General features: G+C 34.7%; 1 protein-coding gene across 1 annotated transcript; it reads left to right on the top strand.

The window, feature by feature from the left end:
* Nucleotides 1-1578: 1578 nt before the first annotated feature.
* LOC109338935 (60S ribosomal protein L17-2-like) lies at nt 1579-2202 on the top strand (the record flags this gene model as incomplete). The annotated part of the gene is made up of 1 exon (XM_019576288.1): nt 1579-2202. A coding segment is annotated over one exon (609 nt), but the record flags the coding sequence as incomplete, so codon positions are not given.
* Nucleotides 2203-16772: the final 14570 nt, after the last annotated feature.

Raw genomic sequence — 16772 nt, 5'->3', positions numbered from 1 at the left:
GAAACGTTTTCTTTATCGGTAGGAAGGGAGTCAAACCATTGGATAGTTTCTTTGATTTCTTGTCATTTGCTAAGTGTTGTAATTGGATAATGTGTCTGTAAATTACATTGATTCTATTATAGTGAAGGAAATCTCCCAAGTCAGCCGGGAGGCCTGGATGTAGTTTGCAGTGGACAGCAAACGAACCAGGATAAAAATTTCGCGTTGCGGGATTTGTTTTCTCTCTCTCTTTACTGTTTTTAATCGATTATTTGGTATAGTGGAATCAATTGATACATTCTGCTTTTGTGCTATACTGGATGATACTCTGATATAAAATCTGTAAGCTCTGTTATTCGTACCATTATCGGTTAATTATTGTGCAATTAATCGTTTCTGTAATAGCTTACTGTTTCTGTTTAATCGATTAAAACTGTTGCGTTAATCAATTATCCCTGTTCTGTTAATCGATTAAGTTTGTTCTGTTAATCGATTATCTTCATCCTGTAATCGATTAATTAGGGGTGATTCAGCATTAAGTGTTGAGTTTCGAAAAGCGGCTATTCTAACCGCTACACCTATTCAACCCCCCTTCTAGGTGTATTGTAACCACTAATACCTAACATACTTATTGAAGACTTAGACTCTAATTGAAGCTTGATCTTCATGTATCTTCAATGTCTTCTTCCTTTTTCTTCTTTATTTTGTGTGATCTTGGTGTCTTCATCAAAATCGTGTCAAAAAATAATTGAAAAGAAAAATAATAAAAACAAAAAATAATTTTTTATATTATTTGGTGGAATGTGATTGGTTTGGGACGTGAAGACATGAACATTTTGGGACATGTGATCCTTGTTTGTGGGGAGCTACAGGTCACTACCCATTGGGGAGAGTTATCACTTTGCACGAATAGAGATTGTATCTTCTTATTTTTTTCTCACTCTGAGTGCTCGTCCAATTAAAAAATGTTACTTAATTGAAAAGAGAAGTCATAAAAACATAAACTTAATTAGGGACAAATAGACATAATTGTTTCCCAATTTCATAGTCTCCTTATAGAAAGCACATATCAATTGATTTACAATTTTGATAAATTATAGAAGTTTTCCTTGAAAGGTGACCACTTAATATCATGAGATTTTATTCTTGATAATGAGCATAACTCATTGTATTTAATCTTTGGATTGTAAACTTATTTTTGTTCATATCATACACGTCCTGCTACATTTCAATAAGCAACTTTGTCACTAGATATCATGGTGTCCTTTTGTCATTTCTATACTATTCATACTCAAACTTGTTACAAACGTTGCCATAATCAATACAAACACCAAGAAAACTAATCCAAAAAATATTATATCATAAACTCCTCAAAGATGTTTCAAATACACAAGCAAAGCAATCTTTGCTGCAAGGTTTATTATATGCGGGACCTTGATAAGAACTGCAATTTTTAAAAGACGGTCACTGTACAAGTCTCCAAGACTATATACCACATACCATTATATAAGATTTTTTTTTTCTTACATTAACTTTTGTATCAGCATACATGGTCCATGACTCCATACTACATAACTTTCATGAACCTGGATTGCTTAGCTAAATAAGGATCCCAAACAAATTCACAAGGAAATATGGTGTTGGTCTATCAAACCCAGTGCCCCTCAACCATTTCTTTTCCTCAAAAGTCACACAAGTTATTCTGCCAGGGTGAAATACTCAAGGGAACCTATCAATCCCACCAAATCTTGCAAGGCTAGAGGGGCTGACAAACAGGGAGACTGCGTTTTCATCAGGAGGCTTTCCTTGGTGAAGGCTAAAAGATACTTGGAGGATGTTCTTGCCCACAAACAGGCCATTCCATTCCGAAGATTCTGTCGAGGTGCTGATAGGACAGCCCAAGCAAAGAACAGACGCTCTAATGGACAAGGACGTCCTGTCAAATCAGCTACATTCATTCTTGACTTGCTCAAGAATGCCGAGAGTAGTGCTGAAGTGAAAGGGTTGGATGTGGATGCACTTTACATTTCTCATATCCAGGTCAATCAAGCACAGAGGCAAAGGCGTCGTACCTACCATGCCCATGGAAGAATTAATCCGTACATGTCATCTCTCTGCCACGTTGAACTTGTACTATCTGAAAAGGAAGAACCTGTTAAAAAGGAGCCAAAAAAAACACATTCATCTTTCAGTTATGAATCAGCATAGTAGAGCAATTAAGCAATTAAGGTAATTGGGAAAGGGTTTTCAGAAGGATCAATTAAGGAGATGTTAACTCCTAAAGCAATCAGTCAGGAGTTACACAAGATATGACATTAAGTATATGCAAATCAAAATTTCAGTTACAATCATCATAAAAAGCAGAATCACTATCATTTCAGTTACATATGCAGCATAAATAAGCAATAGTTCACAAGCAGTATAAGAAATCTCAATCAGACCAACCACGTAATAAATTCAAAGGAAAAGAGGAGTCAGCTAGGAGTTACAAACAGAGAGCAACTCAAAAGGCTTTTCTCATAGCAACCTCAACCAGTATAAAAAGGGTGCATTACAACACAGAAATATCAGAACAAAGAGGACACTGATATCATAACAAAAAAAGCAACAATTAGAGAGCATACACACCATACAGGGGGCAGAAATATCTCACATATCACATACATTGCAACACTGAAAGAGAGAGAGAGCATACTGATAGGAGGGTATACACACATATAGACATATCACACAACATAGCAAAACAGTCATCACAAAGAATACAGATAAGTCGAAAAAAAAGAGAATCCGCAATACACAAAAGGATAATCAGAAAGGGACGACAACATATCAATTACCAAAGGATCATTGGCAGCAAGCAATTAAAGAGAAGGAGGCGATAACAAGTCAGGGACAGCGGATCAACATCTAACGTTCAAGGAAGAAAGGTATAGCCTCCGGTAAGACAAATATCATACTCATCCTAATTATTCAAATAATCATGCATTTTATTCATGATGTGCCATGAACTTCAAAATTGATACATACATTAAACACAGCTATAAGCAGACTGTTAGAATAAAAAGTAATAGTTCATAATCAGTATATGTTCATATCAGTAACATATTGAAATTAAGAGAAGCCAAAAAACATCACCTAGATAGAAACAACAACATATTTATACGAAGATAATAAGGATTATTTCTGATTGGGTTTTCACAAACCTGTTTTTCATAATCGTGTCGACAAACAGCCAGAGACAAATTGTTAAAATAAAAGGCAGTGACTCGCGTCTTCATTTTGTAATTATCATATATATTCATACTCAAAACACAGATCCAAATTCATGTAAAAAAGGCATCCATCACACATAACTTAAATAAAAAGGGTATAACTGAGATCATTATAGTCCAAAAGGAATAAGCATTTCGCAATAATTAAGGGTGTGGCGAGAGAGACCAGGTTGGCCACCCCATGTGGCGGAGCTCCGCTGTCTCGATCGTCACTAAGCCCATACACATCGATTCAGGACCCAATTCGCCACCATCGCACCTGAGAGCCAATCGTGGCTCCCTGTTCCACATCCAGAGCAGCGGATACCTCCGGTGTTCCTCCTTGAAATTGAACGAAGGTCTCAAGGCTCCTCCTTGACGTAACCCATTTTGCTCGAGTTGTTTTTTTTTTTTTTGCCATTCGAAGGCCTTTTGGCCACGCCTACGAAGGGAGAGGAAGAGATGAGACTATGAAAAAGGATGGCCTCGAGGCTTTGCCATCGCCGTGTCTCCTCGGCCATCTCGGTTCCAACCGTGGATGACCCCCTTTCGTCGGCGCCGATGGGGTAGAGGAGAAGAGAGGAGAAGACGACTTCATCACGGGCCACGCCGTCTTCACCTCTATCACCGGTATGAGTCCATGGCTCGCCTTCGATTTCGTCGGAGAAGATAAAGGAAGAGAAGAGAGGAGGTGTACCTCGCTCATTGTGGATGCCGAAACGAAGAAGAAGAGAGGAGATGGAGATTCTCCTTGGGTCCCCCATTTTGGGTTGGCACGATCATATGGGGGATTACCCCTTTTCCACTAATTTTGTTTATTCCCTTTTTTTCTTTTTACTCAATCACTTTAATTTAATCTTTTTCTTCTTTTAATCCCTCTCTTATGCTTAATCCATGATATATCCATTTATTCTTGCATTATGAATCTTGATTATATTGGTTCATTCGGTTAATTGTGCTGTTAGTACTAAAGTAAAAGTCTATAGGATGTTCTTTTTATTTAATTATTACTAAACTTAAAGTTGATGTTTGTCATTATAAATTATTGTAGTTTATACAAATTTATTAATAAACGTTTTAAGATTCCCTAACAATACAGTATAAAGTTGATTCTTTGAATCTAAAAACAAAATCTTAAATAGTTCAAAAAAAAAATCTATTCGAGATTAGATGCGGCGTGTACATTAGTTTCGTTGTTTCATCTATCTCGTAAACAATTGAGATTAGATGAGGTGCGGACATTGGTTTTGTTTGTTCATCTATCTTGCAAATAATTGAAATCATCGGTATTCCAAAAAAAAAATCTATTTGACATTAGATGCAGTGCGGATATTAGTTTTTATTGCTTCATCTATCTCGTAAACAATTTAAAGTTTTAACTATTTTAAAATCTATTTGAGATTTGATGTGATACGGACATTAGCTTCTGCTGCTTCATCTATCTCGCAAACGATTAAATTTTAATTATTTCAAAAATCAATTTAAGATTTGGTGCGGTGCAGACATCAGCTTATGCTGCTTCACATATCTTAAGAACGACAAATTCAAATTATATTATGACCAACCAATTTTCGAACTAGAACTAAGCAGTCTTGATTTTCCTATTGCACCTAGGGATACGTAAAAGCAAGATAAACTCTTGTCAAATACAAATATAAAAAATAAAATGTTTTGTTTTAATAATTAGATTTTTAATAAGTTTGTTTAAGGGTATAAAAGTCCATTGTATTAGCGAGAGTATCATTTTAATACGTGCGAACGGGGTGCTAATATATTCCCCGATCCGTAATCAAATCCCGAGCTCAAAATCTCTTTTTAAAGACCACAACTATCCTAATTGAGCTTGTTAGAGAATTTTTTACATTTTAACTACAAAAATGTAGTGGCGACTCCAAATCAAATTGGGAGAGGTAGATATCGAGTTCACCTCTCCCTAAGTCGTATAGCCAGTCTTTCAACCGAAAATTGGATTGTAACAACATGGTCGATCAGTCAGGAACACATATCAATTGTCCTCAAGTCTGTCCCCATTTCTGTTCTCGTGAATTAAAAAGTGCAAATTAAATAAAAAGAAAATTCCTAAAATTAAATATAAACATTTTTATATTATTTACTCAAATTTGGTTACTTTTGAGACATGGAAACATTATCTTCTTAAGAAAGAGAATCAATATTCATAAGTGAGACCATGTTTTACTCACAAATGGTATCAATAGAATGCATGATAAATATAATTTTCAATGATGTTATTGGAATCAATTCATATTGGGCGCCAACACTTAAGGTAATTCTTTTATTTATTTTTGCTTAATTTGTTTGTTTGTGCTTATACATAATAATTAATAAAAACTTTTTGAACAATTTGCTAATTAAGTTAATTAATATTTAAATAAATAATAAATATTTTCATATATAATAGTTAATAAATAATTATTATTTGAAATTAAATTGAATATTTATAAAAAATGTTTTAAATACATTATTTTCAAAGGGTCCTAGAGGGACACCGCAATTGGTGCTATATCTTTCCTCCGACTCGGGTTAAGAATCGGCTGTGATCATTAATACTACATATGCCATCTTATAGAATAGGGGTGATTCAAAACCAATATTTTTTCTTCTCTCTAAGTATCCGATGTGTAGGAATAGCCTATGAGTCAAATGGTATCCTATGTTGGATCATCGTGAATTAGGACTTTAATGTCTTGTCCTTTTGTTTTCGTGGGAGCCAAGTTTGGCTTGCCTATATATGTAAGCTTATTCACCACGAAATAAACAAGTTAAGTAGAGTATAATTCATATTTAATTGAGGATTAATTCTTTGTGTGAGTATTGTGCATGCTTGTTGAAATGAGAGATTTCACTAAGCCAGGAATTCTCCCCTCAACAACAAAACGTGTCACTTTGTTGAAGGGTTTTCCTGGTTGTTGCAAGTTTATTTTATTTTAGAGTGATGAACAACTTATTTTAGTTGCAGAAAGTAAATGACAAAAAGTAAATGTTAGTTGCAGAAAGTAAATGACAGAACGTAAATGTTAGTGGTTAATTTATTATTCATCACTCTTTATTTGTTAAGTAACAATCCATTGATTGGATTGCACTCTTTTGTATATTATTCCTATGTACAAAGTTACAAACCATGAATTGGTTTGAACTTGGTTTGAACTTATGCTTTTAGGAATCTTTTATTCAACAAATAAAATTTATAAGTCAACACTTTACTATGTTACAGTTGCATCTCTTTTCAAGATTCAATTGTAGTATAGTATAGGGTTTTGTCGAACCAAAAGTATTTGCATTAGAAGAAGATTGTATAGTCATATTATAGTAAAAATAATGATTAACAACTTTTTTGATGATTTTCAAGTTATGTTGCATAAAAATATTAACAAGGAAACATAAACTAATATTCACAAATTCTAGAAAAGAAAATTGATTTGAAACATGAAATTATTTCTAGACTCGGATGATTTTGAAAAACATTACAAGTTATGTGTTATACTTTCTGTTAGTTCCACACAACATTTCTAAATCCTTCATCTAATGTCTTAGTATGATAAGATGATTTTCAAACCTTATGTAATACACTAAATAATATTTAAGTGCCACTCCTCAGAGTAAGTTGTCACATCCTACTTCAGGCTCCATTAACATTATTTAGCCTTTAACATAAGTTGCTTAAAATAGATGCTTGATATGGCAAGTGAACTAAGGTGTAGGTTGTACTTTTTAGTTCACTTGTCAACACTTTAATAAGAAGCATTTTTTGATCTTTAAATCAAGTTTTAGGTGATCAAGCTAAAACCCCATTAAGAACTTCTCAAAGAATTAAAAGTTAGCCAAAAATAATAACTTGAATGTATTGAAATCAAAAGATGACACAAATGAGGAAAAGAAATAAAATTACACCATAATCCAAATCAATGTATAGGAGCATAAGCCATCTATTCAAGGATGAGATGCTTTTGGACCTAAATGAGATTACAAAGTTATGTTTTTGTATCACATTTGTCATCTCCTTTTCTCCTCTTGAATTCTAAGTAAAAATTACAAGAATTTACCTAGAACAATCTCAGAACCGTGACTAGAATTGCTAGAGAGAAGAAGTGAAGAAGAAGAATGTGTATTGAAGTGAATTTTAAATGGAATGTGAATTGAATGCCTTTGAAGAGTGGGAGAGGGCCTCTATTTATAGGAAAACCTTCTTGGTCCCCTCCTGATCCACGCTGGGCGCACCAAACCATTTAGCATGGGTTTGGTCCATGACTAAGCAGCTTAGTCACCTGCTAGGTGTTGACTCACCAAAGCTAGTTGTGAGGTACTTGACTAGGCTATTGTGAGCTACTCTCAAAAGTGCTCAGAGGCCTTATCAAGTGAGGTCATGCATGATGTTAAAGTTGCTTGGTGGCTAAGTCAAGTTGACTCGTTGATGGGTCCAGCCCGCTTGGTTGCTTAGATGTCCACGCTGAGCTGCCTGCTTGAGCAGCTTGTCCTGTTCTGGCTAGGTGTGTGGTTCCAACTGGGGCCCCCAAGGTGCACACTGAGCTGCTTGCTTCAGCAGGTTGGCTTGTGTCATGCTTGTGTCTGACCGTGTAAGGCTTGTGCCTGACCGAGCCAATTTGGTGTTAGGTCAGTTGGGCGGTGCTAAGTGTCCATGTCAGGCTACTTAGTGAGCAACTTCATGTTGCTGGTCCATGTTTGTGGTCAAGCACTTAGCTTGCCATGTGTGCATCAAAAGTGGCTTATGTGGACACCTTCTTTCCTGACTATTTATTGATTTTGTTCTTCTCTTCAATTTTTCCTAGAAACTTCACACAAAGATTTGGAAAAGAGGTGGACAAAAATATACAACCAAAATATGACAATTTATCTAAAAAGTGTTGAATTAAGTTGGTTTTGCATGATTTGCATAGGATAAGTGCCATGAAAAGTGTATTAAAATTAGGTATTTTTTGCACTTATCAATTCTCCAAACTTTCTTGGATGAACCAAGATTAAAAGTTCTTATCAAGAACCCAGTTCTTCTGCCGAGCATCACCTTGGCTTTTCAACACCTCAAGTGTTGTGGCGCCCTATCACCTTAAATCTAATCCATCTTCTTTTATCTTACTTATTCAATTCCACTGCTTACTCATTCATAAAAGGCTCAACCAAACCGTGAGCTTGGCCAACACTAACCAAGATAGATCATGCATAAGAACCTTCCAAAAAGGGTTCACATCAAGTAGTATTAGAGCTAGTCTCTTGCTTGGTGCTTATCATTCTTTCTTGGTCGTGAGTCTAATCTATTTTCTTTCTTATTTACAAAGTATCAAAGTGCAAAAATCAAAAATCAAAAAGTGTCAAAGTCCAACAAAAGCAAAAAATGTCAAAGTCCAACAAAAGCAAAAAGTGTCAAAGTCCAACAAAATCAAAAAGTGTAAAAAAAAAATCCAAAATTCAAAATTATCAAAAGTGATTTTACAAAAGTTCAAAAGAATCAAAAGTGTCCAAAGTTCCAAAGTGTTCAACAAAGTATCAAATTTCTTTCTTTTGAGCTATAACTCAAGTTACAACTTTTCCATCTTGAAAATTTGGGGTGATTTTCTTTCACAATTTTCTTGGTTCCATACTTGGTTTACTTAAGAAGGCCATCGAGGATAGAGTGTTGAGTGATACACAAATTTTTACATTTTCCACAAACAAAAAGTGAGTGATACACATGAGTTTGAGTGAAATGTTTGAAAGAGGTTCCATGGATCTTGAAAGAGATTTGTTCATGGTTTGGAGGTTCCTAAGTAGCTAAATCAATGAGCATGAGGCAAATCAAAGAGAAAACGTCTTCCACACAAGATGTTTGGTTAATGACAAAGTTTGTTCTATGATTATTGATAGTGGAAGTTGTTCTAATATGGTTAGTACAAGACTGGTGTCAAAGCTTAATCTTGTGACTAAGGCACATCCTACTCCTTACCGGTTACAATGTTTAAGTGAGGTAGGGAAAATGCTTGTTAACAAGCAAGTGGAAATCGAATTTTTCATTGGAAGATATGAAGATTTGATCGTATCTGATATGGTAGACATGGAGGTTGGTCACTTGTTATTAGCCCGCCCATGGAAATATGATAAAGAAATCATACATGATAGGCGTACCAACAAGTTTTCTTTCATTCACCATAATCGTAAAGTGGTTCTTTCTCTTTTATCACCTAGACAAGTAAGTGAGTATCAAGAGATATTGAGAATACAAATTGATTTGAAGAGAAAAGAGAGGGAGAGTAAAGAGATGTGTGAACATCTGAGGGAACAAGGAGTGAAAATGAGTCAAAAAGGAAAGGAGAGTACACACAAAGACAAAATGAGTGAGGTTCTCAAAAGAGAAGGGTATATGGCAACAAAGGGGGAGGTTAAAAATGCCTTGATTACAAAGAAACCTTTGTACCTACTTTTTAGTAGGGAATTTTATCTAACCACTAACCGTTCTAAGGAAGTAGAATTTCCTTTGTTTGTTGGAAAATTATTGCAGGAATTTGGAGATGTATTTCCTAAGGAGGTACCTCATAGGTTACAACCTTTGAGGGGCATTCAGCACCAAATTGACTTAGTGATAAGTGCTAAAAATGCCTAAATTTCATACATTTTTTATGCCACTTATCCTTGGCAAAATTGAGAAAACTAACTTAATTTAACACTTTTTGGATAAAATATCACAATCTTCTATATATGCTTTATGTATTTCTTTTCTACTTTATTTTGTAGGATTTAGGTAGAAAAGAGATTAAATATTTAAATGCAAGCAAAGTGCTCAAAATAGGCCAAAATGGTCCATACATGACATGCTTAAGCTTGGCGTGGCAAGCTGTGTGCTTAGCCTTAAGCATGACTCAACAAAACTTGGCCTATGTAGAAAACCTGAAGTCAACATAAAGTTGCTCAATAAGCAGCTTAGCTTGGACCAAATGTACGCCTAGAGTGACTTGGACACCAACTAGGCACGACCAGACCCAACTAGGCACGACCAGACTCAACCTGGCACGGTCAGACTCAACTAGGCACGGTTAAAACACAAGTTTGGCATGAGCAACCACACACATGGAACACGCTAAGTGCTCATTGAGCAGCTTAGCATGGCACTTGGAACGCCTAACTTGGAACCACACACCTGGCCAGATCGACCAACACTAAGCTACGTCAACATCAGGCACGATCAAAGTTGCTCAAGCAGGCAGCTCAACGGTGCCACATAGGAGCTTTGGCGGTGTGCACTCATCAAGTTGGAAAAGTTGGCTTGACACCCAAGAATGCTTACCTCATGCATGACCTCACTCTAAGTAGCCTCCTTAGGTTTTTCAGAAGTAGGTTACAATAGCTGGGCCAAGTAGCTCACCATAAATGAATTTATATCACTTTTTTGTTATTAATATTCATGCATAAATAATATTATTATTTATCTATAAAAATTTAGTATTTTTATTACTGTCACAAAAAAATAATTTTTCATTGGTAAAAATTAGTTATTTTTATCTCAAAAAAGAAACAAATTGCATTTAGAAGAAAAGAATAAGAGATTATGTACCTGAGTGACTTAGCCACATGCATGTTGCACACACACTGGCTGTAAAAAATTGCCTAAAGAAAAGTGACACATGGGCGCTCCTCATTGGCTGGAACAGGGGGTGCATGGTTCCCGGAGTGAACTCGATCACACTAGAGCGAACATAGGGAGAGAGGGATGCACTCTACTATAGTCGCGTCTACATGTGAGATTTGCACTCACCTGCATGTCACAATCTTGTTCATCTAGCCATAGGTCAAAGCGAAGGTCAACAAATCCTATTGTGAAACGGATGGGAGCATGCCACTTTGGATGGCTTCACCCGCACTGGATCATCCGTCCACTTTTCCTCCTCACAAACTCCAGGGCATTTTCTCTCTCCTTTTCTCTTTACTTTATTTCTTTTTTTTTCAACCTCTTTTTTGGATCCCTAAACTCTTCTATTTATAGAAAAAATTCAATTAACCTAAACCCTAATAAATGGCTAAAGTGAATATATTAGATAAAATCCACTACCCTCTTTTTGTGGGATATTAACAAATTCATATTTGACCATACTTTTTTTTTCTTCCTGAAAATCAATAAAAGACATAATCCAAAGAATATTCTAATTGGCTTTTATTATTTACTTTTTCTAATTTTGAATTTACATATAAACATCTATAAAAACAAAGTTATAATATGTTTATTTATTTTAATGTAATTTTGAAAAATAATAAATAGGAATAAAAAATCATTTTTTCTCATTTCTTTTGGAAAATGGGTATAGGTTTAAAGAAACCTATTTGAACTTAATTCTGTTTTTTTTTTGAAAACGTAATTATGTTAAAAAAAGGTTTTGGACTTTTTTTTGGACGGACAAAAATGTGTGTTCACAACTACCCCTATTTACTTATTGCTTACATGAAATTAAGCAAATTGAGGTTTGATGGTTGTCATGGTAAATAGCTAGTAAATATATGAACGCTAATTTTGTTAGGACTAAGAAAAAGCTTGTCTGACTAAATCTTGCTGCTCGTAGATGTCAATCTTTTTGTCACGAGTTGAGATATATTCAAGATTGTCTGAGTTTACTCTTGAGAGGTGTGCTAAAGATGGAAGTAAGATGAAGACGTAGATCGGTGTAATGCCAAAATGTGGACAAACAAGGATAAAGACCTAAAATGTAGGTCAGCGTACTACTGGAACTTGGTATGACAGGGGTGAAACAAAGACACAGGTTCATGTACTGCCAAGATTTGGAGACACTGGGATAAAGACCAAGAACACAGGTCGATATACTACCAGAATTTGGAGACACTAGGAAAAAGACCAAGAACGCAGGTCAGTATACTGTCAGAACTTGGATTGAAAAGGGTGAAACCATAGATGCAGGTCAGTGTACTACCAGAATTTGGATATACTAGGAAAAAGACCAAGAACACATGTTGGGGAACTTCCGGGACTTAGAGTGAAAAAGGTTCATATGAGGCTCAAGGTCCTGGAAAGGTTAACTTCAAGGTCGTCAAGCACGAGCGCTCGAAGGTTTCATTTGAGGTCATCAAGCACGGGGTCCTCAAAAACATAATTTTAAAATACATCAGGCACAAGGCTTGGAAAGCTTACATCACACATCAGGGTACGAGACCAAGAAAGCTTAAATTTCACATCGAGGTACAGGACCCAGAAAGTTTAAATCTCATGTCAAGGTACAGGACGAGGAAGGCTTAAATGTCACGTCGAGGTACAGGACCCAAAAAACTTAAATTTCACATTGAGGTACATGACTCGGAAAGTTTAAAATTCACATCGAGGTACAAGACCCGAAAAGTTTAGATTTCATATCGAGGTACAAGACCCAAAAAATTTTAAATTTTCATATCGAGGTACAGGAAATGAAAAGTTTAAGTTGCTGTTCTGTCCATCTGTTCTGTCCATCTGGGTAATTATTTACCGTGTTGTGTAATCAGTTAACCACATGGTATAATTGATTACCCTGATCAATTTTTTTTTGGATAACTCGTTTCTCACTCATGTAACCTGTTAATTAGTTCTGGTAACTTGTTACTTAGTCACAATAACTTGTTACTTAGATCTAGTAAGTTGTTACCCAATATTTTGAAAATTGTTTTCATTTATACTTGTGTTTATCCACTTTCTTTTAAAATAATTTTGAGTATTACTACTAAGTGTAAAAATTAGAGTATAAGGATAGAAGTACCTAAAGACTTAGATTCTAATTTCTTGAAGCTTTGTCTTCATTGTCCTCGGAAGTATTCTTCCTTTTCTTCTTTTATGTGATGTTGGTGTCTTTATCAAAATATTGCCAATGTTTGGAGCCGGATCTTCTTCACACGTGGAAAACTCAAATTAAGCCCAAATTAGGATAAAATGGCCTTTTATATCAAAGTTTGAGTTCGGGAGTCGGTTACGGATCGAGGAAGGAATTAGCACCTCGTCCGTCCGTAATTAAATGGTACCCTAACTAATTCCATGAATTTAATACACTTAAATTTATTTAAATTAAATTATATAAACACAATATTTATTTTTTATTTTTGCATCTGACAAGAGTTCATCTTGCTCCCACATATCCCTAGGTGCTATAGGGAAATCAAGACTACGTAGTTTTGGGTTTTAAAATAGTTTGTTGATAAAATAATTATCTCTTTAAAAAAGATGAAGCAACAAAAACTAATATTCGCACTGCATCCCATTTCAAAGAGATTTGAAAATAATTATAACATTTTTTTCTTTTTTATTATTAATTTAGGAATTAATCTAGTGAAAAGAAGCGTTGTAACGCTGCCGTTCAAGAATAATATGAGGACAAGAAGTATTACCACGAGATACCTTCATCCTTTGATTAATCCCGAAAAATAATAGACAATAGCAATAAATTTATATGTAAGTATTTTTTAATAAACTAATTTTTTATTAAAAATCATATTAAATTAGGAAAGGTTCTCACTATTTGTTAATCACTATTTTAATTAAGTTCATGAAAAAGAAATTTATTTTAGTTGGTAAGAAAACGATTAGTTGGTTGTTCATGCATAAATAAAATAATAATTTATTTTTTAAAAATTTAGTATTTTTATTAGTGTCACAAAAAAATATTTCATTAGTAAAATATAGTTATTTTTTATCTCAAAAAAGAAACAAATTTCATTTAGAAGAAAAGAATAAGAGAATATGTACCTGAGTGAGTAATGATCTTGTGCGGATAGGAGTAGACTTAGCTACTAGTGTGTCACACACACTGGCTGTAAAAAACTACAGGAAGAAAAGTGACACGTGGGTTGGAACAGGGGGTGCACGGTTCCTGGAGTGAACTCTGTCACACTAGAACGAACATCGGGAAAGAGGGTTGCGCTCTGCTACAGTCGCGTCTACATGCGAAATTTGCACTCGATTGCGTATCACGATCTGGTTCATCTAGCCACGGATCAACGAGGAGGTCAACAAATCCTATTGTGAAATAGACGGGAGCATGCAACTTTGGATGGACTGACCTGCATTGGATCAACCGTCCACTTTTCCACCCACAAACTCCAAGGCATTTTCTCTCTCATTTTCTCTTTACTTTTTTTCTTTTTTTTCTAGCCTCTGTTTTGGATCCCTAAACTCTCTATTTATAGAAAAACATCAATTAACCTAAACCCTAAAAAATGACTAAACTAAATATTTTAGATAAACCCACTATCCTTCTTTTGTGGGATCTTAACAAATTTAGATTTGGTCATACTTTATTTATTTTTTCTAAAAAACTATAAAAGGCATAATCCAAAGAATATTTTAATTGGCTTTTATTATTTATTTTTTCTCATTTCGAATTTGCATATAAACATGAATAAAACAAAGTTTTAATTACATTTACTTATTTTAATGTAATTTTGAAAAAAAAATCAATTTTACTCATTTCTTTTGAAAAATGGGTATAGGTTTAAAGAAACCTATTTTTACTTAATTCTTTTCTTTTTATTTCGAAAATGTAATTATGTTAAAAAGGTTTTAGGCATTTTCTGGGCCGAAAAAAATGGGTGTTCACACCTAGGATACAAAGTCCCATATTAATGGTTCCTTTTAAGTATTTCATTATGCGTTTGATTGTAGAAAAATGAGATTCTCTAGGAGAAGCTTAATATCTAGCACAAATGCAAACACTAAACATTATATCGGGGCAGCTTGAAGGTAAATATAATAAAGAGCCAACCATACCTTGATATTGGGTTACATCTATTGCCTTACCTTTTTTATCCTTGTCTAGACAACAAGATGATGCCATAGGAGTTGAAGCCTCCATCTCGAACTTTTTCAAAAGCTCCTTGCAATATTTAGATTGATGAAAAAAATGCCATTATTCATTTGCTTGATTTACCGTCCAAGGAAAAATGTTAAATCGCCCATCACAGACATGTCAATCTCACCCTTCATTAAATCAGAAAAGTCCTTGCACAGGACATTGTAAATTACCCCAAAGATTATGTCAACTTTAACCCTTACAAAGCCTTTTTCTAAATGAAAAATTCTAAGTCTATGATAAGTGCCAAAAATGCCTAAATTTCATACACTTTTTATGGCACTTATCCTTGGCAAAATTGAGAAAACCAACTTAATTCAACACTTTTTAGATAAAATATCACAATCTTCTATATATGGTTTGCATACTTCTTTTCTACTTTATTTTGTACGATTTAGGTAGAAAAGAGACGGAATATTCAAGTGCAAGCAAAGTGCTCAAAATAGGCCAAAATGATCCATACATGACATGCTTAAGCTTAGCATGACAAGCTGTGTGCTTAGCCTTAAGCACGACAAAACAACTTGGTCTATGTGGAAAGCATGAAATCAACATGAAGCTGCTCACTGAGCAGCTTAGCTTGGATCAAATGCATGCTTAGTTTGACCTGGACACCAACTTGGCACGATCAGGCTTAACTAGGCATGACCAGAACACAAGCCTGGCACGAGCCACCACATGCATGCCAAACGCCCAGTGTGGAACCAAGCACCAAGACACATCAACATCAGGCACGGTCAAGCTGCTCAAGCAGGCAGCTTAGTGGTTTCACATAGGCGCTTGGCGGTATGCACTCAACAAGTTGGCCAATGTTAACTTAGCGCCCAAGCATGCTTACCTTATGCATGTTGTTGAATATGTTTGAACTTGAATATATGTATTTGTTCATGATTAAAACAAATTAAAAATTTCTTGACACATCTCATGCTCACACATTCAAATGATAGAAATCTAGATCATAAAAATTTAAAAACTTTCTATCATAGTATTTTTGGTTGAAACACATATCTTTAAACGAACATGCCTTTCAAAATTTTTATGAAAATAGATTGTGATGAAAAGGGGGATGTTTTGGTTAAGTAAAAATATTTTTAAAAAGGTTCAACCAAAAAATGAGATATGTTGGAAACATGAGCAAAATAAAGTCATGAATTTCTTTGCAAATTTTTTCAGAAAGAATACTTTGAAATCTCATGTTTGCCAAATGCTATATAGATCATTATTGGCATGAAACTTGTTCAAAAATCACCAACAATGGACGCATCATTGAATACCCAAATTTGACTATTTTTTGGAACTTGTGCACTCTTGAATAAGGCATCACATTTTCCAAAAAAACTTTGAGAAATACCTAAGAAATTCGACCTTGAATTAAAATGGTTGAATTAGGTAGTTTTCAAAGTAACAAATTGGAAGTAAAATTGTAAACTTAAGTTGCATGCTCTAACAATTTCCAATCTTGATTTTAATGACCAACTCCACGGTTTGGAAAAAATATTTTGTTTGAATTATACATTTTGTAGGAGTTCATCAAGGAGAGGAAAAGAAGTCATTAATGAGGAAAAAAGCACCAAATTTGCTTCAAAATATGCCAAGAAAAAGTTCAAGGACATAACTCTAAAAAGTAATACCACTTTGGAGAAAATTGTCAATTTGGATGAAGATGGCAGTTGGCAAAAGCTTACCCAACCCAAGAAGATGTTCTCATTGGATGTGGTGAAACAAT

The sequence above is a fragment of the Lupinus angustifolius genome, unplaced genomic scaffold (genome assembly GCF_001865875.1).
Source record: "Lupinus angustifolius cultivar Tanjil unplaced genomic scaffold, LupAngTanjil_v1.0 Scaffold_49_55, whole genome shotgun sequence".
Classification (NCBI taxonomy): Eukaryota; Viridiplantae; Streptophyta; class Magnoliopsida; order Fabales; family Fabaceae; genus Lupinus; species Lupinus angustifolius.
This window is presented reverse-complemented; position numbering and strand designations above follow the sequence as displayed.